The 25,881-nt window shown below is 36.5% G+C and overlaps 1 protein-coding gene across 11 annotated transcripts in view; it reads right to left on the minus strand.

The window, feature by feature from the left end:
- Window positions 1–25,881, minus strand: part of PUM2 (pumilio RNA binding family member 2) — a 71,353-nt gene that overhangs the window by 29,403 nt on the left and 16,069 nt on the right. For 6 of the 11 annotated variants that reach the window (XM_082306779.1, XM_082306771.1, XM_082306775.1 and 3 more), the window contains exons 2-10: window positions 18,782–18,850; window positions 13,036–13,141; window positions 12,542–12,729; window positions 11,734–11,906; window positions 8,133–8,403; window positions 7,749–7,842; window positions 5,670–5,795; window positions 4,345–4,484; window positions 2,496–2,634 (exon numbers count right to left, since the gene is read on the minus strand). In XM_082306779.1, coding sequence (XP_082162905.1) covers window positions 2,496–2,634; window positions 4,345–4,484; window positions 5,670–5,795; window positions 7,749–7,842; window positions 8,133–8,403; window positions 11,734–11,906; window positions 12,542–12,729; window positions 13,036–13,141; window positions 18,782–18,832 — 1,288 coding nt within the window. In that variant the 5' untranslated portion in view covers window positions 18,833–18,850. Of the gene's footprint in view, window positions 1–2,495; window positions 2,635–4,344; window positions 4,485–5,669; window positions 5,796–7,748; window positions 7,843–8,132; window positions 8,404–11,733; window positions 11,907–12,541; window positions 12,730–13,035; window positions 13,142–18,638; window positions 18,738–18,781; window positions 18,851–25,881 lie in introns of those variants that run through there. The other 5 variants (XM_082306774.1, XM_082306776.1, XM_082306778.1 and 2 more) reach the window with 4 other exon arrangements.

Raw genomic sequence — 25,881 nt, forward strand, 5'->3', positions numbered from 1 at the left:
TATCAAATTTGAAAAATAAAACAATCCCATAGTTGGGATAGCTCATAAATTTCATCCAACATGAAGGCTGTGGGAAAGAGAAAGCAGCTGGAATGGTTTAAAGACAGCAGTACGGATGAGCTGAATAATATATTCTCACTAAATAGCTCGCAGTGAAGCCAAACTACAAATATTCCCCCTGTAAAGAACATTCGAGAGCTTGAAACTCAATTTGGACCTACACTTTCTTGGAAAACATCTAAGTCCACTGAAACAAGAATTCCACACATTTTCGGCTTGTTTATTACATTATATGTGTTGTTCAGTAGTTACTACCTGGGATTCGCTTAATCACATTTTGGTATCTAGATGTAATTTAGTGATCTTGACTCAATTTTGTAGTAAGTGAATAGAAAAAGGCACCTCTAGAGCAAAACCCACTTTATCCTAAATCAGGTAACTAAAATAGAGGCAGATAACACAAGACTAAAAGTTCCATTTCTCTTCACTACCTATAAAAGGAGCCTTAAGTATCTAGCTCAAATACAGACATCATTTAGATGATTCCCATCTAAAATGGCTTGTGTTCATCATCCTAAATCCTTCTCCTTCACCTGAAAAGAGGAATCACCAGCACTCCCTAGGACTCACTATGAAACCAGCTTATGACAATTGAGAAAATAAACATCCTTTTTGTTTATATTTTGAGCCCCAGTGGGGTCAGTAAGGTTGAAGGCCAGTTGCACACAATTCCTACTATAGAACAGTCTGAATATACGGTCGCATGAATAAAATTTTTCTCTGGCCATTCAGGCATGCAGCAGATGCGACAAAGAAGCAACCTACAATGGAAACTGAATAAAAAGGTTCCTGCCCTCACACAAAAGCTCTTGGGGCTTGTGGAGGAAGAAAATAAGTCTTCAAGTCCAAGTTTCACAGGACAGGATCTTGCATTACCGAGTTCATGATCTGAAAGTAATACTGAGTGGTCAATCATCCGTTTGGAGAGGGGGCCCTTTTGTGGGTTTTAAGAACTACCCTTGAATTATTTGAGAGAGATACCTTTCTTTTTGAAAATAACGCTCTTTTTACATCTTCCTATAATGAAGTCACAAATTTAGGCTGGGTCAAGATCTCAGATGTTGACCTGACTCAAGCTAAATGTCACAGGCTTTTTACAAGGCATGGACCGCTCCACAGTCTTAGAGCTCCACATCCAAAGCAAGAACTAATAAGTAACTATAAACAAACACACACACTCCCCAAAAGCACACAAAAAAGGTATAGCTAAGCCTTTGAGGCTTTTGCAAAGATGCTCATAGCATCTCTGATACGCCTCCCTGTTTGCAGGCCTTCTCCACTGCTTTGGTGAGGCGCAGACATACCACTTGACAGGTGCTGTGACAGCACACTTTGCTGATTCCTCATTTTAGGTGAAAGGGAAAGATGCTAAAAGCTGAAGATACTACTGCATGAGAAGAAATAAAAATGGCAGTTATAAAACAAAACAGACAAGAAAAACACAAGAACCAGTCTGTTCTGCAGCTAGAGGTGTAAAATCTGACCGTGAGGCAAAGTGCACAATGCAGTCCTGGAACATCCAGCAACAAACTAACTCTGACTTCTATAGGTTGTGAGGCATTTCAAAGTACCGCTGCAGAGGAGAGAACCTGTACAAGTCAAATGCATTTGCAGCTACCATCAACGTTATCTAACTTAACTATGTAAAATCTTAATTTTCATACTGAAGAATGGCCAAATACACTTAAATTGTTCTTGCTCAGGTACTGTACCAGACACTTAAAAGCGATGCTGAACTTCAAGCTAACACATTGTGCATTTATGACACACATACTGAGACTCAAAATAGCCATTCCCCAAAGAGGACAGAAGCCCTGCACGCTAAAAGGATCTGAGGCTCCAAGCTTTGCAGTGCTTCTACTTCAAGCATGTTGTGATCTTCAGAGATGATTAAGCAGTAATTTTCTTTTAAATTTCCTAATTTTGGATTCTGAATTTTACATTTTATTATTATATGCCACAAGTAAAAAATTACTTCAGAAAGACAAGTTAATACTTCCTGTTGCATCAGAGTAACCATTCGGACAACTCATGACCTTTTAAGACAGTATGTAGTTGCTTCGTTGCAAAAATCTACAATACTCCTTGTGCATACATTTGTAACAACAAATACAGAGAAAATGCTCCAAATCAAAAACACTAGAGGAATTTCTTGTGCTTTAAGAATCCCGTGCCAGTATTTTAATCCAACTGAGCAATGTAAAACTATATAAAACTCAATTCTAAGCAGCTTATCATAAACACAGCAGGACTTTAATAGTTAAACTGGTATCTAATAACACCAATATTTTAACTTTCAGTGATTCTCTTAATCCACTCATAGGAACCTGATCTAGTTGTAGATGTCCCTGGCAATTGCAGGGGGATGGCCTAGATGACCTTTAAAGGCCCCTTCCATCCCAAAGCGTTCTATGATTCTATGATAACATACATACCTGGCATGCCTGTAGCAAGACCCTGACCAAAAGCCAAAGCTGGATTTGCTGCTGCAGCTGCTGCAAGCGACTCTGCCTGCTGCCCTTGCTGACCCTGATTGGGAGTAAGTGGGCGCTGAGTTGCTCCAGCACGCAGAACCTGGAAAAGACCAATTTGACATCCTTTCCTTAAAAGGTAAGAAAGAAAGCCCAATATATGCTAAAAAGGTCTAAAAAAGTTCTAGACCAGTTGCTTTACATATTTGATGCCACTCAGATCTGAATTTCATTTTGGGAATACTCCACCTTATTGGTTTCAAGGATATATACATACAAAGAATAAAAGGCATAAACTATTTTGCTGACAAATGTGACAATGAATATCTGCCCTGCTCTGGACAGCAGGACTCATGTATGTTCCATCAATGGTAACGACTATAAAGCGAAGCAGAAAATCTGTGAGAATGATATATTTATGATCTGCCTTATCTATTAACTGAACACCTGCCTGTCCCTGATAAATGCATTTGTTCATTATTTTCAGGCAATTGAATGATGTAAGTCTGAATACTTCAGAGCTTGTAGTAACTTGTCTAAATAATTAACAACACACTGCCAACAGTGCTGTAAAAAATGCACCCACTAAGTTTTAAGAATTCACATAACACTCCATCACTGTGCAACACAGGCTTATTTTATTATGCTCTGACAGCGTATCTCAATTTTTGCAACTGCTCTACTCCTCTTAGTTAAAATAATCTTTTCCAGGTCCCAAATAAGAAGGAAATACTATTTACAATATAACCCCACAAAATATCTTACATGTGATTTGCATAAATTGGATATTAATTTTATAGAAAAAGCAAAAAAACACTGGAGAGATGATACACTCAGTTATCAATGCGGTTCACTAATAACAATGATCAGTATGAGGAAAGATCCATTTGAATATTAAAACAGTGATGAAGCTACTCCGAAACTTCATGGTAACTCAAAGTCACTTATCATTAGATTTATAAAAATGGCATTGAAATTAACCATATTGCTAGCAAAAAAAAAAAAAAATTTACATTTGTTCAAGCATAAGATCATTATAAGATCTGTGTTTTTCCTTTGTGGGAAAAGGCCATTTGTTTATCCTGAAAGACCATATAATGGTTTTAAAAACGCATCCAGAGTAACAATAGAAAATTAGCATTTTTTAAAAAGTTACTTAAAGACATGGAAATTTCAACAAGTTCTTGTAACAATTGCTTACTCTTGATTTACTAAGGCAAAAATAACATATGGCACATGGCGATGTTGTAATACAATTATTCTGTCACAGAAAAATACGCAGGGCAATCCTTCCCCATGAAGCAACAAAACTACTGATAAAACCTTTATTTCCCTACTTTTTAAAAAGACAAAGAAAAATGTGTAACATTCCATTTTCCAGCTAATTAATAAAACTGCAGATCAATTTTTTCCCAAGCTTAAAAAAAAAAATATCCTCCTGAAATTACTAAAACATCGCTTTTCCTCCCCTTATGTAAGCTTTCTAGATTAGTTTTTAATTTTACATTAATTTTTTAATAACTGTACAGGCAGCATTATCTAGACATGAACACAACAGAACAGTAAACTGGATTAAAGGAACTATTTTTAATGTTTTTTACTTTGAAAATTGGGACTGCAAAGTAAGCCAAATATTTAGTATGCAGTAAATGAACTTTTAAAGACAATGATAATCAGTAAAGAAATTGAGAATTTTTAATATTCATTTAGTATTTGATACAACACAACATCTGAATTATGTAAAATTTTCTAGAAGCCGTAAATGTTACGGTAAGGCATTAAAAGCTCATCTCTTTTTTTATGAACAACATACCGGTTGCTGTCCCTGTTGTGCCTGTGAAGCTGCTTGCTGATTTGCTGTGGTATTTGCTGCTGCAGCTTGCTGCTGAAATAAATTGGCTGGATACACCCCCCATGGAACACCATAATACTGAGGCGGAACCACAGCAGGACCTAGAAACAGAAAACATTATTATTCCATCTATTGCAGCTAGTTAAAATTAATTGTTTATATTGTTTGTAGCATCCCTCATTGATCTGTCTTCTAAATGTCAAAACAGAAATCAGTTTTCAGGAGACTAAATTCCCATATTAGCCAAAATGATGCATGAACATAAATGGGTTAATTTAAAAGATTCACATCAAACCATACCGTCTCTATGAAAAAAATAAATACCCTTGTGAGACTCAAGTGACAAAGAAAAAAAAACTTGAAGTAATCAAAGCTTGTATACCAAAGAACACTCAAAATCAGTTTCCATGGTTGGAAAAAAGATCATTTCAGAACATCACAGAATGAACCAAATTCATCCTCCTGATAGTGATATACTGAGACTGTGATCATCTATTATTCCTCCTTCCTTCCTTTGCTTATAAACACAACTATTGCCTCTGCCTCCTCTGCCTACTACATCACACTCTTCCGAGTAGGCACACTTACCTCCACCACTCTATTGATAAAGAATCTATAGAAGAATGAGGTCTCTATATCATTGTATTGTACACATAATGCATTATGCATACATATATTCTAGTTCTGTCTACTGCCTTCCCTGTGAAACCACCAACTGGAGATACAGGGTTTTTTTCAAAATGTTATGCTCAGGTCTCGGCACTAGCTGGGACTTGAATACTCAGTAGTGTTGTTTCACAGCAGTATCTATTAACTTTTTAAGAGATTTTCCTGAGCTTGGGGGTTTATCTGTTGTCTGGGCCTTTCAGCACACTGGAGACCATCTTTATTCTCATGCCCACTGGGAATGGGAAAACCTGGAATTAGAAAATTAACGCACCAAGTAAAAACATACAAGGAAAGACTAGCTGTCTTGTCTTTTGAAAATAATACATACTACTAATGTCAGATGAAACTTTATTAAGGATGAACATTTTTAGAACAGAAGAAACCTAACTGTTTGAAAATAAAAGTTCAGTGGGAAGAAATACTCAGAATCTATATATAACAGAAATTGAATCCCTTTACACTTTAGTGAAAATTTTCAAACCTGCAATATTAATTTTCCTACAAGTCTCTCCTTCCTCGAAATGTATTTACAGAGAATAAACAGGATGGATTTCAGCTTTTTTTCTGATTTCATTCAGTAAAATTATCAAGACAGACACTAGAAAGTGTTCAGTTACCTGCTAGGGTAGCTGCTGCAGCTAATCCAGCTGCAGTGTATGGGTCAGTACCTGGAGGAGCAGCACTGATAATGTATGGGTTTGGCACAAAAGCAGCTGGAGCCAAGCCTGCTGAGAATACGCCTGCTACAGTAATAAACAGAGTTTAATTATAGCTAACATACTTAGCAAGCATCATCATATTCAAACCAATCAAATCACAAAGCATATCTGCTAAAATCAGAACTGCTTGTACTTTGGAAGTTTCTAAGAGCAGGTACACCATTACAGAAATCAACACTTTATCCCTTCTCACGAGTTCGTTCTTACTAATCTCAAGGCCTAACAGCTTTGTTTTGCTGGATCTACAGACTCCAAGGAAATTTATGTCATATATATCTACCTACCCTTATATAGAAGGGATTATTCAAAATGGAATTTACCTTGCCCAACTTCAACTATCTAAAAGTTACATTAATCTTACAACTAAATCTGTATCAGACAAACCATCTAGTCTCCTAAGTGAACCAGCCAGATAGAATGAATCACCTGCTAGAAATACAAATCTCTTTTCACTGACAATAGGAAAAAATAAAACCAGATCATTTAAAACAGATATCTGGCTTTTAAACAGCCAGTTATGAGATGCTAATCTTACTTTGAAGAATCCAAATTTGATAAAGGATTGTAATGCAAGAAGACAACTGAAGAAACTCAGAGTCATCAAACAAAGCATCGCTACCCAGAGTTTCCCCTGCCAGTCAGGTTCATGTACTTTCTCCAACTCTGAGGCAGCAACTAGTCCAGCAAGCACGGCACATCAAACTATGTCTCTCCTTCCAAATAGGAGGCTTCTTGCTAAGTTTCAATTAACATGCATATCAGACGATGCTGCATTTCAAAGGGGCAAGACACAGCTGACTGCTCAGTCTACAGCAGTCTACAGCTGACTGCCCACTTTATACAAAGCAGGGGCTTCTCTGCAGTTTAGAGGTCACAGACGGGCAGAAGGCACGACTTGTGGACTCGCACAGCATCTCAATCTGCCACGCTCCCAGATCTAAGACCATATCGGTCAGCTACATAACACTAAAGAGCTGCCACTTTTAAAGCCCAGCTATAGGCTGCTGATCCCTGTCTGAACAGACCTCACAATCCAGCTACACAAGCCGGTGGAAAAACTTCACTGTCCCCGTATCGCAGGGGAACATGGACACATCCCTTTGGAGATGCTGCTTCCTATTTCTGTCTGCCCTTCTGATCCTGAGAACTCTTGTTCCCCTTGCAGAGGAAGGAGAGAGGTGCACACACCTCAACAGCTAGCAGTGGAGAGTGGGAAGGGCAGGAATCTTTAAACCTGCCCTACAGTGTCAAAATTTGAGGAATTCCCTTAAATAAGGAATTGCTTCCATGTGTGTTCCAACCTCCCTCACCCCAAACACACAGCTTCCCCACAGCAGCAGATAAAACTGTTGTCACTGAAATACAGCCTCCTTGTCGAGCTGCCCGCACACTAAGAACTTTATGCATTTAATTAATTCACTGAATTACTTTAGAGGGACAGAAAAAAAACGCTTGCTAAAGAATAACTCCATCACAAAGGTACCGGCAAGAATAAAGAGCTATCTAAAAGGTGCCATTAACAATGAAGAATGAATTAACACAGAAGTTTGATTTCAAAATCCTACTATACAATGGTTTTTAACTGGATTATCAAAAATACCTAACTGCAATAGAATTGCGTATTTTTGTTATTTCAGTAAATAAAACTAGTGTTTCTGTCACTACTTATAGCTGAAAAGCTTTTTTACTTTTTCTCCAATCAAAATTCAACTATTGGGCTACACAGCAAAAATAATTTTTACTTCTTTGTACACAACAGTTCAAAGTAGGCAAAAATTTACACAACAGAAAACTTTCTCTAAGGACAGGACAGTCTTACGCAGTCATTCTAAGCAGTTTGCAGGAGAACCACTAAAATAGGCCAATTGATCGGTATCTATTTGAACTAGAATACTGTGGGTAAAACTGAAAGGATTATACCAAAGCCACACCCCCACTTTTGCCAGGGATGCTAGCTGTACTTTACAAAAACCTCACCTATGTGTGGCTGCTGAGCTGCAGCCAGTGCGTATTGCTGCTGCTGGGCTGCTGTTAACTGTTGGACAGTCAGAGCATTAGTCCTCTGGAAAAGCTAGCGGAAAAGAAATAAAGATACGTTTCAGTTTTCAGAAGTCAGGGCTATAATATACTGGGATTTACTTACAAAAAAAGATTTTGAACCAAGCTTCTATCCTAATAAGTTACTAAACTAGAAAATTATGCACAAATATTCTTCTAGATTAAATATACATTTGTTTGCCTGTGACTAAGTCACAGACAAAACAAAATTAAATGCATTATATGTTTAAATGGCTGATTATCAAAGAGGATAATACACAACTTGAAGGACCAATTTGGCATGTTTTCAAGTCCAGTACTAACCTGCTGCTGAGAATTGTAGTCAAAAAGTCCTACAGTAGCTCCGGAAGAGTCCATTTGTACCTGATTGCCAGGATAGTCAAACTGTAGAGAATCAAGACCAACTTGTTCCATGGCATCTAGATTCTGATTTTCTGGATTTGAAAATTCTTCTACCAGAGGCTTATGGGCTGTAGGATTGGGAAGTGGACCTAATCCTTCTGTGGTGCTGGGATTGGGGCCCAAGCGTTCAGCTACTTCTGTTGGGGAGGCTTGTCGACTTCCAGGGGTACGACTGTTTAGAAGAAATTCAAGATAGACTCTTCAGTCTTAAATACAGCTGTCCACGGACAGACAACAGCATTTCTATTTTAAAAGGATCTCTGAACTCCGAGACTTTACAAAGGGAAGCGACAGACTGATTTTAATCAGCATGCATTGATGGCTCAAGATAAAGGACACATTTCATTTCAAAGCTTTTTTTTTTTTTTTTTTTTTTAAGTTTAAGACTATACAGCTCTTCAAATCACTGTGAGAAAAACAAACTAATCTTTGAGGCTGTTTTGAGTGAAATGGAGTGAACTGTGGTCACCTGCAACTTTTGCAATGACTCTTTATTGCATTTTGGATGCGACAGGAATTATTAGAAAACGTATTGAAGAGAAATTTAAAAAAAAAAAAAAGGAAATGGCTAAGTGCATCTCATGCCAAAGGGGGGAGAGAGAGAGAGAGAGAGACAATAAAACTTCAACTAGAAAAGACAAACACACATTATAGCAAGTATCTTTCACATCTCAAAAGCAAATACATTTTTTACCTTAAGTAAAATGGACTAATAACTACCTCATTTAGGATTTGACTAAAACATTTCATTTCCTACACAAGTCATTTAACAGACTACACTACACCAGATGATTGGTCAGTGGTAAAAAAAGCATTCCTAATATAATCCCATTGATTCCATCTCAGTTTACCTAAGAATAAATATAGCCTGTTGTTCCAAAAGAAATCTTCAGGGTGGAGCAAAACGCAGGTGTTTGATTTCTGTTGACACTAAGACAGAGATACAGAGCTGGAAATCGTTTACTATGCCAAACCCCTGAAAGTTTAGTTTCCAAATATGAAGGGCTAGTGACAAGCGAGATGTAGATACCTACACTTACGCACCTCTAGGTGCACTAGTGTTTAAATTCCCATCAGAGGGGATGAAAATCTAGTCAATACCATTGACAGAGCCTAGACAGCAACTCAACTCACCAGTCGCTAGGTGTTTACTTTAGAGTAAAAGCTGAATTGTTCTCTCATCTCTCCCGGGATGTGTTGACTACATCCCCACTGACTACAGGGGGATCTCTGTGCACCTATAAACACCTACAGGCAAACAGCTGAAGTGAGATGTCAACAGATTCACATCCTAAACAGAATCCCAACCCTGTATTTGGTTAGATTTAGGGTACCTTAATTTGGAGTGGTACCCCACCTTCTGTGTCAGGCCACATTGTTTAGACTACAAATTTTTGCCAGTAAAAATAAGTCAACTACTAGGAAGGAGTTGTGTGAGAGAACCTATGATCCCTTAACAGGACTGTGTTGGCAGAACTCAGTAACTATATGTTGTTTCTCAGGAAACACAACTTCCAGTTAAGTTTGCTTTATTTGTGGAAATTGGGCTCAAGTACAAAATGCCATCTTGCAGGATGAAACGACATTTATTCCAGCAGTACTCTGCCAGACCAGTATGGTATACTGCTAATTCTAGGATAGAGACAGTCTTAGTACTACCTGTTCTCCTCACTCTTCAGGGCTCCAAAGTTGAAGCATCTGTTCCTCACTGAAGCACAAGATTAATGCAAAGAAAACTGCTAGTACTTATGTATTTGCTGATAGCAACTCTATAAAGACTGTATAGCTAGAAAGCAGTCTTTCAGCAAGTTTATTCAACAATACTGTATGATCTACTACTATGGACAAAATACTTCAAAGATAAAGCAGTTACACTAGGGTTTTTTGAATTAACAACCATCCTCATGATGACCATCTATAACATATTGGCTACCATCTAAGTATCCTAGCTAGCAACCATGTCCTCATGGCTCAACATACAAAACTTGAGATTGAAGACATTTAATATACCTTATTCTTCTCAAGTGACATACAGTATCAACAAAGTGAAGAACAAAAGGCAAAGAGGCAGTTATTTCAGTACATATTTTAGTTTAAAAAAGCTGTAAGTACAATAAAAATACAAGGAGGAGGACAGGACAAAGATTCTTTGTTAATACTTATGTTTACCTAATAAGGTTGCTCCTTATATTGGTGCTGTTCTGTTGCTATAGTTAAAGTTGTGTCAATACTTCAATTATAAACCTCTGTTTGGAGGGCTTTATACCACCACTTTATACAGCCCATTTAAATTAGATGGCCTTATTTTTTTGAGAGGTTTACTGGCTTTGGATGCTTTTTTGCACTTGTGTATTTTTTAATAATTTCTCTCTTTAAATAATACAAAAGGTACTTTGCAAGCAACTATTTCAAAATTGAAATAGATATTGGTAAAGAAAAGCAGGACAAAATTTATTCTGCATTGTCTACATATAATATTGAAGGTAACTTTGTTTATTGTGCATATTGCAGCATGCATCCGAAAGGAGCTAATCTGAGCTCTCTAATGTGCTTAGTATCATATTCTTTTCAATAATACATCTTGAAAGATAGACTTGAATCCCTCCTTAGCCTCAGGTAAATACATTTTTTTAAAGGGTATGAAATACTTACGTATGGGATTCAAACATGCATTTTAATATACTTGCTCAATTATGAACTAATGAAACCACAGCTATTCGGTCACATTCGCCACATTAATACAAATTTATGAGCAGCACTCTAGTTTTCTGATCTTGTTAATTCTTCTGTATGACAGTTACAAATGCACCACAGTCATTTAAAAGCAAAGATTATTCCTTTAAAAATACTCAATTTAAAATGCAGTTTAGTATTAGGAAAAAACAAGCTGGCTGTGCTGTCATATAGGAGTTCACTGTTCAAAAGCTTGAGCTTGGTCCAATTTTTTTTTCTCCTGAGAAAACAACCAAACCACAACACCATTCTATACTGTAATAGGTGACATTTAACTATGTGAATAGGGAAATACATTGTTTTTCCTTAGTCAAGTAAAGGGTTTCTAGAAAGACTTTTGTGGGGAAATAATTGTGTTAGGCTGTGGTATCCACTAGCAAAATTAGAAGGAAAATTAAAAGTCTGTAGGGCTTACTCTCTACAACAACAATCAGATGCAAAAGTCAGAGTATTAAAAAGAAGCAGAGAGAGAAAGGAATTTAGTTTGAAATTAAAAGGGTTAAGTTTTCATCCCTCTTTAATTCACCACATTTTGAAGGTACCCATTTACTTTCAATAATTACTATATTAAGATGAATTTGTCTCATGAGAAGTGACACACACATTAATGACATCCTAAGAAACATGTGGCACAGTGGGAAAGGGAGGACGTGAGGTAGGAAGAATCAGTCTGCAGCTGGGTAATGTTTAAAGCTGACACACAAACCAGAACTGTAATAATGCCCTTAAGAGACATGCTCGTCTTCTTGAGAAACAGTTAAAAGCTTACTTAAAATCTTTGCAATCGGCATCCATTCCATTTGGCAAACCTCTGCCATTTATTTTAGTAACATCCTCATCATCTCCTTGTTTAAGATCTCTGTTTTTGTCCTCCTCAAATGGAGAAGCCTTGCCTTTCTGATCTCCTTTCTCAGGTCCATCTGTTTCAGCATCTCTAGTGCCCTGAGGAAAAAGAATCTGTTTGATTCTGAATATTGAACAGAACACAATAGGAGCACCACAAGGTGACCTAATTCTACACTACAGTGCACGTAAACAATACAAACAGTTTGTTTTCAATGAAATTGCATTTGGTGGGTAACTTGGTCATCAAGTTTCAACCACATGCAATTAATAACTGCCAAAATGTGAAAAGGAATGCCAAGATTTATAATGGAAGAGCTAACTCAACCTTAACTATAGCGGTGCTGTTAAAGCAGTAACACTTTGAATTAAATAAAGTTTATTTTATACAGTTAAAACATTTAGTACAAAACAAACCCATATGGAAACAGAGTAGGAAGATCTAGAATAAATCCCATCACACATTTTAAATTAAGCTATTTGCAATCTTTTTCCTACCTTTATTTAAAGGTGTTAGGAAAGTACTTTAAGACAGCTATTTAGTCAAGATTCCCAAACCACTTCCCTCTTCTGCCCCCTCCAACCAAGGAAGACAGATAGATAGCTACTACACACTTCCTTCTAAAGAGAAGGGTTAAAAAAGGAAAACGGACAAATAGAGTAGAAAATATAACTATACAAGACAGTAAGACCATAGTAGGGAATGAGGCAAGCTTACACACTGCATTACTTACAAAAGCTCCTTTCCTAAACCGGGAATCCAATTTATCAGCTGGAGAGGAACTTAACACATATTCTACCATGCTCACTCCAAGGCCACCACTTTCTGATCGTGGAGACAATACAGCATTTACTTCACTGTTTCCATGAAAACCCTGTCCAGGCTTTCTCTGTACCATAATAGGCTGGGACATAGAATGGTCTGTTAAAAACAAATAAATAAAAAAACCTATTATATTTTTTAAATACAACTTGTAATGTTTTTCATTTCATTACAGAGGCAATATTAAACAAAACCAAAATTAACTTAAACAAAAAATTTTTTAAATAAAAAATTCCAAATCCCAGTTTCAAAAAGTGTTATTGGCACACAACCACCAGTGCAGTATGCATTTTCACAATTAAAATCAAATCTAATACACAATTAAAATTTATAATATTAATTTACTTCGAAATAACATTTAGTAAACACGACTGATTTTTCAATACATAGACATCAATCACTTACGAGGAGTTCCCCATGCAGTCTCTCTCCACTCATCACCAAGGAATATCCCTTTTTGTCCATCTTTTGCTGAATCATCAGGTTCCCAAAACTTTTTGGCAGGTAAAAGCTGTTCCAAAAGAGAAAATGGTTTTATTTAAAGTATGCTTATAAATGGGCAAAAAAATAGCAAACCTATTAAGAGGATGTGCAAGTAATTCACTTCAGATACTAAAGTCATCTTTACAAAGCACACATTTCCAAGGAATAATTATAAAACACTTAAACGTTTCTGTTCGGTTACTGAAGGTGATGCTGTGTAACGAAATTGCTCAAGTGACCCCAACAAGAGTGAGATTCTGAAGTTATGAGGGAGAGATACAGAATACAGAAGCAGCTGTGAAGAAAGCTAGTCAAATTAATCCCTGTGTTAAACCGAGTCAGTCCTCTCAGAAACTTTAACTAACGCTGCCTTCTTTCCATGTTGGCTCAAAAGTTGGCCTTTAATACTATCATGATAACCAGAAACAGCAGCAGTTCATTGTAAAGTTCTGTTCACTCAGAAACGCATCATGTTCCAAATTTCAGAAAGCGACTAACACACATGGTGACAAGTCAGCTCCTTTCGACCATAGGGATCTGCTGGTTACAAATCTGTGACATTCAAATTTGAAGTTCCACACGCCAATGATTTCATTTAGCCGTATGATTTTTTTTCCATTACTACTTCTAAAGCAGAAAGTTTTGAGTTAGATCAGTATCACTTCTTGTACTGTCTTCGAGGACAGGAGACTTAGTGTGACATAACAGAAGCACCGCAGAAACAAAAATACCTCAAATGTCCGCATTCTTTTTACTTCAATTTTACTACTTTTACTTTATTCCTCTAACTTTTCCCATCAGTAGCAGTACAACTGCCAAACTCCGCACACCACATTTTCTCTTGAATATGTATATTATGTACTTCACAAGGTCCGTCAACTGAAACTACAATGAAAGCAACTTGCAATAAAAATAGGGAAGAGCTCTGAAGACAGAATTGTAATCCATGAAATTTTGCAAAATGTAATGTGCAGTTTAAAATTTTAAATTTTGTGATTTTAGAAAAAAAACCAAATGTATTCTGATAAAGCTTTGTTTGCAATAAACAAGTACATTCTGGAGTTTTGAATCTCCTGTTACTTAAGTGACTAAAACTTCTGAACTTCACAGTTGCTCAGTATGGGCCTTGATGAAATTACTAACAAAAAAGTATTTTTTTAGGTATTTCTTCATGTAGCATTGAAAGAGCTCGTGAAAAAGGCTTTAAGAAGAGGATAAGATTGCTATTAACAGGCCACAATATTAACACCGAAACAGAGGTGACAAGAGCTCCTCTGGAGTAACTTAAGGATTGCTGGTTTTGTTTGCTGCCTGGAGTTCTTACCAGAAACAAAAGTATTTAGACTAGCTAACCTACTGAAATCCCTGGGTACCTTACATAAATTCATTAACACAGAAGGACTCGGGGTGGGGGATGATAAACAGCCAAAGCTCAACAAAACTCTAGGAAAGTATTACGCTTGCCAGAGCGTCACACTGTTATGACCTGCCCTGACAGAGAAGCCCACTTTCTCAATGCATGGGAGAATCATCACCAGGTGTCAACCAAACATACTTTGGGAGCACCAGGATATTAGGTTTACCCCAAATTTAAATGCAGTTAGCCATCAGAGGACAGAGAAAGAGATTAATGGAATCTTGCAACTGTGGCTCAACTAAAAGCAAAAGATTACACATTTCAGATCAGCCTATGCAATGTAGTCATTATTTTTAGCTTTATATTGTGAAAGGTTTGCAATACGAATTATTTTTCATTTTGTAGGATAGTTGGAGAACAGAAAGCAAGCATTTCATGGTATCTATGAAATCTTCGTTTTGAGAAAGAAAATAAATTTTAATAAATTTTTAGATTTTAAATGCAGTCTAAGACAAGTTCAAATATGTGTCCAGCTGAGATAAGAACTATGAGAATACAAAAGTTCAGGTGTCACCACCTAACACAAGCTTGTTGGAATAAAACAGATCAAGTAATATCTTGGGTGTCATAAAATGAGCATCACCTTAAAGTATGCTGACCCTGAAATTAGTAAATTCCACTATCACACAGGTGTTCAGAGAACACAACGTTAAGAACAATAAGTGAATCTAGAGCAGAATGCACTGCAATACTGGTTTTGATTTCAAAACTCATCCGCAGGATTCCTATCAGAGGAAAAAACCTGTCTACTGGTAAAAACCAGCAGTAATCCTCACTGCAAAAGTACAGGTTGGTATGGGGGGATTTGGTGGTGGTGGTGGGTTTTTTTGTTGTTGTTTGGGGATTTTTGTAGGTTTGCTTTTGTTTGGTTTTTTGTTTGTTTGTTTGTTTTACTGCGTACTCTCAAATTCCAAACAGATATATTCAACCGGTTGCGGTCTTCATGTACTCTGGTACACAAAGAATACAGAATATCTTTAACACAAAACATAATGCATCATCTGTACCTCAAGAGGGTAAATTTAAGCTGTATCCTATTGAAGATCAAACAGTTTTACAGAAATTTTTTTTTGTTAAAATTTCTAGACAGCAAAGTCATCCCTCAAATATTTAAATAAATGGAAATTTTTAAAGTTCACAATTTTGTACCTCCCTGAGGGCCAGTGATTTAGATTTATCATTTACTTATTTTTGACAGATGATGGATATGACATACACTATGCTCTTTTTAAAGCGATGTATTAGCTTTTGGATTGCCATATAAATGAGCAATCCTAGCAGCTGACAAGTATTTCATTGTGGAACTCAAAAAAAAAAAAAAAGTACTTTTCAGAAAAACAACACCAAGTGTGTTTCTCTTTAACAGACAAGAAAAAAACCCACTTGATTAGTCCTAGTGAAAAAGACTTAATCAAGAAGTCATCACAAATTAATCCAAGTAGCTAAAATCATCATGCTTTACCCTTTGATAACATGAGTTTTGCTCAATATTTCCTGCATTTAATCCAATAAAAAAGAAACTTTACAAAGATACATCCAATCCTGATTCAAAATAATAGAAAAGATTGTTGTATTTCTTACTAAGCTCTTCCAACAGTACACTAAAAAGTGTCTTTTTTAGTATCAGCACTGATCCCTGTTGTGTCTCTGCCAGATGAACAAAGCCCTTTTCTACGCATAGATAATAACCAATTATGCTAAAGCTGCCTCTTAACCAGCTCTCTGATAAGTAACTGCACAGTCTCGATTACTGGCTCTTGAATTAAGGATTTTTATTTTTCTTTTTAAGATCAGAAGTTATGCCTACCAAGCCTTCTACAATTTCCCTGAATGAAGTTTTGACACCAGAAATGGATACATTGTCCCTAGCATGAAATTTGTGTGCATTCTCACCCTGTAAGTTTCTATAAGAATAAACGTTATCAAAAAAAGATCTAGTTTTATATTCTGTTTGGCAATTAATTTTATGTATGCCTGTATTAAGTCACACTAAAGGTCCTGAAGCCCACTATGCTGGCCCTGAAATAGCAAACAACAGATGCCTAGAGAAGAGGAATAGCACCATGTGTCAGTATTTCTTCAGAATATTATCATGACCTTAAGGGTCATGATAGCTTTTGGGAGCTGGAGCCAGAAGCATCATCTGTGCTTAACCAATCTAGTAGCTAAAATTTTAGGAGACATTTATAGAAAGATGCCTGCAATACAGCAGATCTCTTGCTAATAAAACTTGTAGTCTGTTTCTTTACAGAATAAATTAACAAAGAATTGCAAGACAGAAAGAGATCAAGGAAACCATACATCTGGCTCATGTTATGCTGTCCTATTCCCAATACTGACTGATACCAGGCTCCATCTGAATACAGCTCTGATGGATAGCTTGACAGAAGGATTTCCAGCACGTATTATTTCCAAAATGTGTTATGGTACAATGAAAACAGATTTCATACTATATTGCTTTACATTAGCACATGGAAGACATACTTGCTTAAGGATTCACAGACAGTCTTGATTTTAGTAATGATGTGAAAAGTAAGACTTAACAGCCTCCTAATGTCAAGCACTGATTCCCAGTCGGGGGAAAAAAAGATCAAGAAGGATTAGAATTATGAACAAAAAATTAATTTCAGTTCAGAGAAAAATCTATTCAGACAGAGAAAATGAGGAAGAGAACAACCTCCCAATAGCTAGAAGCAGATCGCTTGACATGACCTCCCTTTCACACCTCTCAAAGTAGACAGAGGGCAGCACATACAACTACCAATTCTAGCTTACAAGGGTATTTATGAGGACATTTCCTTTAATATTTTGGAAGGTTATAATCAAAAAGAAGGCTAAACCAGCCATGGAATCTATTCCAGAACTACTTTATTGTTGTGCAACACATTAAGAAAATTACTGAGTAAGTCAACCTAACTACGTGATCCTGTATTACCTCAAGATACCTGAAAGACACCGTTGAAATGAAATTCCCAAGCGTTTGTGTCATCCTTTACCTACACTGCTTTCAACCTTTCAGAGTACTTCGTGGGTGGCAAAAGAATAAACACCAATACAAATTATACCCATCAACTCTACCATGGATACCTTACTAACACTTTTACTTTTCAAAATGAGTTTTAAGGGCGAGGGGGAAGCAAGCATATCCAATGTGGCTACTTAGACTTCTAAAGAACAGGGCTTCATCTATTACTGTTTTTTCAAATGGGAGATGGTTCAAGAAAGTCAACGTGGAACCCTGGATGAAGCAAAAATTGCTGAAAAGCCAACTGATTGGTTAAATGCTTCATTAAAGTAAAAACAAAAAAATCAAGTAAGAATAGCCTTGTGTCAGCCCAGAAATGTTCAGCAACTAGAACACAGCATTTGTTTTTCATCAATAAGTTATGGTTTCTGTAGAGATCACAGTCCTATCACCATTTTAAGAAAGTTAAGCTGAAATATTGTCACTGGTTCAATTATCAACTGAATTAGGTAAATATCCAGCAAGACAAAAGGATCAGTATTTGAAATCCTAGTCCAGCTTGAACTTTATTTCATTACCATGTCCTGTCAGGGCAAGTAACCCTAATCCATGTTGATTACTTTCTAAACAGTTCAAGGAACAGCTTTTGAAGGAGCTAAGTCATCCTCCATGATCTTTATTCCACCCCACCCCCAAAAAAGTACAGACTTAAAAAAAAACCAAAAACCAAAAACACCAAAACCCCCAAACCAATCAAAAAAAGTCCTTCCCTCTAGCTAAATTATACAATAGCACTCTTCACCCTGGATAAAATTTTCTTTTAAGGAGTAATTGCCAGCAAAAAAAATAGTAAGTTACCACACATTTCTGCCAGTGTATGCCTGTTTCATTTTTTCTGGAGCCAAACCTTTTTCAGATCCCAGTCTCCATGGCTTCTCAGAGGTAGTAAGCAATTTTTTCACTAGCTTAGGTACAGTGACACTGAAAACGTGCCTCATTTCATAGAATTGCACAAACTTTCAAACAAATTACCCTGCTACTTCCCCAAGAGTATCAGTCATCTAAGAAGACTGACACAGTAACACAGTAGATCCAGTCAATAACCATCCCAGTGTTATTGCAAAGTACTTAGTTTATCTTCACCTTAGAACAGAAATCTTCAGTTGCCTGAAAAATCAATTTGGTCTTAAGAGAAGCTCTTTGCTTCATGTCGTATTATTTCAGACTTCTTAAATTGTATTAACATTTCTAAACCACCAACTGGATTTTCAGTCCTCAATAATTACCTCTCCCATTCCCCGAGATTCTAGGGCAAGAGCTTGAAACTCATGATTCATCTCATCCACAGATCGAACCTGTAGGAGGAGGAAAAAAAAAAAAAGCGAACCATTAGCCAAATTTATTTTCAAAAGTTGCGTTTGTAATACTCCACAAGATTTTTGATAATTGAAAGCACACACAAAATTTGCTACTCAGTCTAGGCTGAATATGAGTTTAGATTTTGTGAACAGATACAGATAGTGACCAATTTAATGAACCATGCTAATATATAATAACATGCAAGAAATTCCAAGAGACTTAAAAATTTTAAACTTCATATATCCTGATGGTTATCACTCACTATGAAAACAATGACCAATACTACATTTGCAATAAATGCAAAAAAAAGTGAAATTAAAGATTTGGACATACAATATCCTTTGGAAAGGAGATGAGCCATTGTACACAACGTTACCAACTACACTTAGCAGCAAACAAAGAAAAGCTCACAAGATGGGTGACAAAAGCTACCAGCAATGTGTTGCTTTTAAAAATCTAGTAACTGACTGCATTATCACAATTTCTTGTGCCTTCTTCCACGAAATAGCACTCTTCCTTCTCTGTGTGCTTTTTTTTTTTTGTTGTTGTAAACATGAAAGGTGTATTACTAAAGCAAGAGTTGCTGCTGCAACAAACCATCTCCTTTTCCACAGCACACAGACACAATGCACTGGGTGCATTCTTTCCTGAGAAAATGGCTTCCACAAGGAATTTTCAAAGCCATGACAAGCTTAGAAAAACAAATTAAAAAGGGAAATTCAGAGTTGTTTCTCCCCTTCCCTTCTTTCTCAACAGTGAGATGCAGCAGGGTAAAACGGTAAAGTTATTCAAGTTCAAAGTAAAATTAAAGTTTTCCTCCCAATACCAGTCTCTCCTGAGGAGCTAATTTCACCTAGTAAATCCATCTGTTTCCATTAACAAATAAAACAAAATGAAGTTATTCCATGCAGCTGATAACACCTTAAGATCTCTTTTCAAAAAATACTCAAAGGCTAGGCAAAGAAACTATCTTGTGCTTTTAATATTCTGGCGCAAGCAAATGTTCCAATTCTTTCTTAGCATTGGAAAGGTGTTAATTACCTGGCAATAGATGCTCTATTCTCAAAATTCTACTCTCAAAATATTCTTATTGCCCCATAATCATTACAAGCCATTAACTTCTGAGGTTGAGTGTCTCTGTACTTTTGAGGAAGAAATTTCACAGCTCAAAGAAATATTCCCTCAGAAAGAACAATATTTTAGTTAAGACGGATTCTGAAACCAACTCCCAACAATTTCAGTGAGCTACTGAAGAGCAAATTTAGTTTCACAGTGAATTACAGGGGGGGGGGAAATCAACACCTTGATCTTTTTCCAGTGATGCTGACATTTAAGTCCATTAGGTTGATTTTATTCTTTTAAAAACTGAAAGCAGATTTTCATGTATCCTTAAAAAAAGCTAAAGACATTTTTTCAAATGAATTAAAGATTATTTATAATTTATGTGAAAAGCTCTTTTTTTATTTGCTCTGAGCGATAATCAAATCTTTGTGCATGCACATAGAAAAATTAACTGTAGAAAAGGAATTATTTAGAAAGAAAAAAATCAGAAATTTAAATTTTGAAGACTGCTAAACTTGGATATTACAGTCTCTGGAAACAGCCACTCCCCGTGCTAAAGTCATGCACTTTAGCTCCAATTACAATCAAACAGTAAATTAGATACTTCTGTCTCAAAAGGTAGTTTTGTTCTAACAGTACCTCTAAACAAAATTTGTAGCTAATGCTTGCCAAACTATTTTTACCATAAACACCACCCAAATCACTGTTAGATAAAAAACAAACAAGCTTGAAAGATGTTTTCAGTTTTTTGGTTGTGGTTTTTTTTGGGGGTGGTAGTGGTTTTGTTTGGGTTTTTTTTGGTGCTGCAAGACCTGATACTAAATGCTTATTTTTCACAATTCAGCAGAGTTCCAAAACACGGCCACACACACTTCCAAGTCTCTAAGAAAAAGACAATCCAAGAATCAGGGTAATAGTACAGCTAACTCCTTTTTTTCCTGAGCAGTTCAGAGTCAACTCTAAGATTAAACTGAAGTTTTCTGAAACTGTAAATAAACTTCAGTACATTGAACATTGATTTTGCTCACTGCCCCCCTTCTTACAAACATGAAATTTAAGTTAGTGTTATCTGTTGCTATCAGCAGCGAGAGCAATAATACAGTCCTTTTACTGTAGCAAAGAGAGTCTCCATTTCTGTTTCCATTAAAAAGAGCAGCCTGCAAAATCCTGCCCATATCATGAATACATGTTTCACAGATCAGTTTACAGACTGGAGAAAACACAGGCAGCACTAATATCTTCCAAAGATCTGCCTTCTTCAGTGCTAGCCTTATCACTACAAAAACATCCAGAATAATGACAACCAAGCTAGATCTACTACATACAAAGACATGTCCTCCGCCTGAAGGAGAAACTTTGGTTAGGATCATCTGTATTACCAGGAAGTTTTATTTTCTCTAATTGAATGCCAACATTCACCTAATTCATATGCTCCAGAAAGAAACATTTTTAATATATACTTTTCTTACCTCAAATCCAGAACATTCAAAAAAGCAAAAAAGAATGTCTCTATTTTTTTTTTTTCTTTCCCTGTCATCTGGAATAATTCATAAATAAAAAAAGAGGCCTATGAAACATACTGCTCAACATTTACATTTTTTTCCTGTTTTGGTTGATTTTTCTTGGGTTTTTTTTTTTTTTTTTTTTTTTTTCTCCCCCACAATCACTCTGAAGACTCCTCTTTCTCTTTCTCCATTTACCACCTACCTGCTTTTGGGATTAGTTGCTAGATCCAATCTTAGTTTTCAGGAGTTGAATGCTAATAAACCTTTCCAACTAAGAGAAGCTGGCAATGGTTCCACACTTCTGATACACATCATATCATCTCACAGGGCCCCTGAATTATGCACAAATGGATACTACACACCAATGCAGTCTTTAGGTATAACAATTCCTCACACACTGCTGTTAAATAGGTAGAATGGCTTAAGCATATCCATGAACTTTTCCCCTTTGACATACCGATAGAAAATTCTGATCTTTTTCTCCTTGCACAGAAACTGGATGCAACATACCAGCATGTATTAGTCCCTCTTTCAACACAGCATTAGGAACGGGTTTTTTAACACAAAGTAAAACCAAAATTATATTTTTTTCAGTCGACTCTTTCTTCCCAAAGTTTACACTCTTTCTCTCTCCCCCTGAAATTTGCAAAATAATTTATTTTAAATCTAGACGCCTACACAAAAACCTTCCTTAACTCTGTCAAAACTCCTACTAAGAGTAGTTATCTCATTTCTACTGTATTTTACTACTACCTCATGCTATGTCCACAAGACAATCCTCAGTCCTGAATGCTGCAACGTTAAACCAATAAATGGAGTTCATGACAGAGCCAAGCACACCTAGCCAGCTATTGACCAACAGGACAGTCCATCCATCCTTCCCCCAACAGCTTTTACTGCTCCCCTGGGAATGAACTTGGTAATCATCAGGTAAAAGGTTTGATTCAGAAGGGTTTTTCCCTTCTTTTTTCACGCATGAGAATTTCACCAGATCAGCCAGCTGAACTGGCTAGAACACCACAGCAGCGAGACCACTAGATTTGACACGGGGAAAGCAACAAGGAGAAAGTGGTCTGGAGCAAGGTGAAGTAGGAGTACCTGCTTAGTGGCAGCTAGATGATAAACCAGTAACATGAAACTGTATCCTGACATAACTCAGGACAAAATTCAGGCAGCAGACTCTTGACTGGATAGTCATCTAGGATTACCACAAGAAACACTGCTTAAAATAATACCATTTTCTGGAATCCAGGCACCCAGATCCAGATCTAGGGACAAGTACTCTCTCCAATAACCCTGAATCCTGCCAGAAATAAGCTTCTAACCATTTTCTTGCAAAAGTAAAGATCAGACGCTGCTTTGAAAAAAGAGTTGGAGAAAAATAATAACAAAATGAAAACTATAACATAAAAGAGAAAGATATGACTTCATTTTATACATCAAAAGTGGTTAAACCAGCTGACCAGAAAGTAGGAAAAACACTTCTTCTGTATTAAGAAATTCCAAATCTTATCCCTCCCCTCCCAGGTGAATACCCTAACCATCATGACAAAGAAATGAAGGACGCATTTTGCAGTTGGAGCTGTGGTACTAGGCCAGAAATGCAACACAAAACACCTGGTAATTACTGGAAAGAAAGGGAAGCTGCTGTTCACATTGCAAATGTTTCAGTCTTTTTCTTTATTTTGCTGAATGACTTTAATGAAAAATACCTTTCTAGTAGTTCTCTACAGGGGTGGCTCTTCTGCAGCATTTATCTTATGTATGATATGCTTATGGCAGAGACTTAGCATTATTAGCAAGTTACACTAATTCAAGAACACAAAAATGGCTGTATTTTAAAACACAATACATAGCAATTCTGCCAGCCCTCCATTAAGTTAAAGTCTTGTAAAGTCATGTCAGACACTTGACTAGATATTAAAAAAAAAACAACACAGCAAAAACCCAAAAACATTTCAAATGGACAGCCAGCTTGAAATTACTAAATAAAAATAATATTTTAACACGAATTAAAACATTAGACACAAATCTAGTAAAGATTTGTAACAAAGGACAAGGGAAAACCATACAATAAGCCTAAGCTGCAAACCCCCAAACCTCTATTATGAAGTATTGCAGTTCAGGGCTGTATATAGAGATTTCTACTCTAGAATATTTTGCCAAATTACCTAAAATGTCCTTATTTTAGTCTAGAGGCCAGCCAATAGTGCATCCAGGTAACAAAAGCTGTTGAGCAGCTGAACAAGCAACTACTAGAATTACAACTGAACTGTTTTGTACACTAGTTACAAAATGCTAAATATTTTGTGTAACATTTTAGGAAAACAAGGCATTTGCTTGATTAAAGCTGCCTTTGGCTAGATGCATCTTCTCATACCTCTCTGAAGCATCAAGGAACCAAAGGTTCGCTTACTACCAAACCAGTTAATAAAAGTTGCTGCTTCCAAGCAATTCAAACTCTACAGGTATGCTGTGTTTTGAAAAGAGGTAACATTTTCTGAGGACCATATGGAACAGTAATACAACTGCAGACTTAACCAAACACTCCAAAATGTCCGAGCTCCTTAAGCAATCCGAATAAACAAGGTGTTAGGCATTTCTGAGAAAACACTTCGGCAACCAATTTTAAGTTCTAACACATATTTCCATGGTTATAATCTCAAAAGCATAACATCTTCCCCCAGTAAGTATTTAACAATTTTCATTGCATTAAAATACAGTGTTCTAAAACCAACTCAAGCTTTTTGCAGGCAAGTGAATAATTTTTCAACCGCTGTACTTCAGGCTTCTTAACTCATATCCTCAGATTGAGCTATACTTTTGCACTATATGACCCTTCATGCATTCAAATACTCTAACAAAAACAAATTTAGTTTGCCAATTTAGTTGGGCTGGCTCAGCAATCACTCTGGATCTTAATGTTCTTGTGTTTTATTTCCTTGTGAACTTTGTATTTTAAGTTTGAGAAGCAATCCTACCAGTGCTGAGGACACCAACAATGAAAAAAATGAAACCAGGATATTTCAAGATAGGGTTTCTGCAGCTTGTAGCAAGGGCAAAAAAAAAAAAATATACTCAGCAAAGTGACAAAGGGGCAAGGTGATCATAAGAGCTGACAACTGTATACACAACACTGACTAAATGCTTTGCTTGCTTTCTTTTCGGTAGAAATATCAATACTCTGGAAGCATGCACAGAGGAGAAAGGAATTTCCTAGGTTTTGATCAACAGCACACATATAGAGAGATATATATGTATAAATACATATAAAATTATGCTGGATAGCATCTCACAAGTCACTACCAAGTTTGGAAATTACAGATCTACTTGCAACAGACCATATAGAGCAAGCATTAACAGGACACCGCCTCCCATGAAGAAAAGCAGAGGAAAATGAAGCATATCTTGCCATCTGTTTCAGAGCTACGTGATGGTTCGTTGGCCTAACGAGACTCAGGAACCTTGGGTTCTGTTCCCAGCTATGGAATGAAACATGCCCTAAGAAACAGGTAATTGCAGTCGTTCCCCCCAAACATGAACTCTTCCGTCACGTAAGAAACTTATCTCTTCCTTGCACGGGCTTTCGTGCCTGTCTTCCCACCCGAGTCCAAGCTTTGCTCCAAGAGTGGCAGAACTGTTTAACACAAGTTTTTCTACACTACTGTCAGATGTCCTCAAGCTCAGAATTTTAATCCCTACAGTTAAATACTGGTAGAACTACCAGCCTCACATAAATTAATAACAATGTGTCTGTACTGAAACAATTTTATAACAGTTACACAGTTTGCTCCATTTGAAGAGCTAAAGTGATATATTCCAACATAAGTAGGGCATACAGTTTATACTAAATAACTTGCAGGTTTCTCAACAAAATCTTTTAATCGTGTAAGAAATTATCCACTGAAAAGAGTTTCTAAGAAATGTACAGAACAGGAAGTCAGGGTGACAGATGTTGCAGAAGTTTGTAAAATAAAAGTCTAGAGAAGAGACAGCAGATAAAAAGTTTATATATAATTTTACAAAATAGAAGAAAAATACCTTAAAAACTTGTCCACTGAGAGTCTACATAAACAGGAAGTTATTTTTAAAAACTTAATTAAAACAATGAAAATAGTATTTATCCATACATTTTTTTAGCTTATTATTTAAATGAGCTGAAAGAAAAGGTAGTTCTTCAAAAAGGGGCTGACTGGTCCTTTACTGCTTGTGAATCAAACTGAGGAACTGTCTTTTGTAGAAGAAAATGTACACATTTAATCTCCAATGTGACATAGCTTAGGTGTAATCCCATCTAGTTTGGTGAGACTCTTGACCTTCCCCCTACTGCACTCTTAGACATGCATATATTATTCTGCGTCTCTCACTTCAATGTTCCTGCATAAATATACCACAAACAAAAAAAGGAAGACACTAAATATATTCAGAAGTTTGAAAACAAAGCTGTGAAATGAAATCTG

The sequence above is a fragment of the Platalea leucorodia genome (genome assembly GCF_965183815.1).
Source record: "Platalea leucorodia genome assembly, chromosome: 3".
Lineage (NCBI taxonomy): Eukaryota > Metazoa > Chordata > Aves > Pelecaniformes > Threskiornithidae > Platalea > Platalea leucorodia.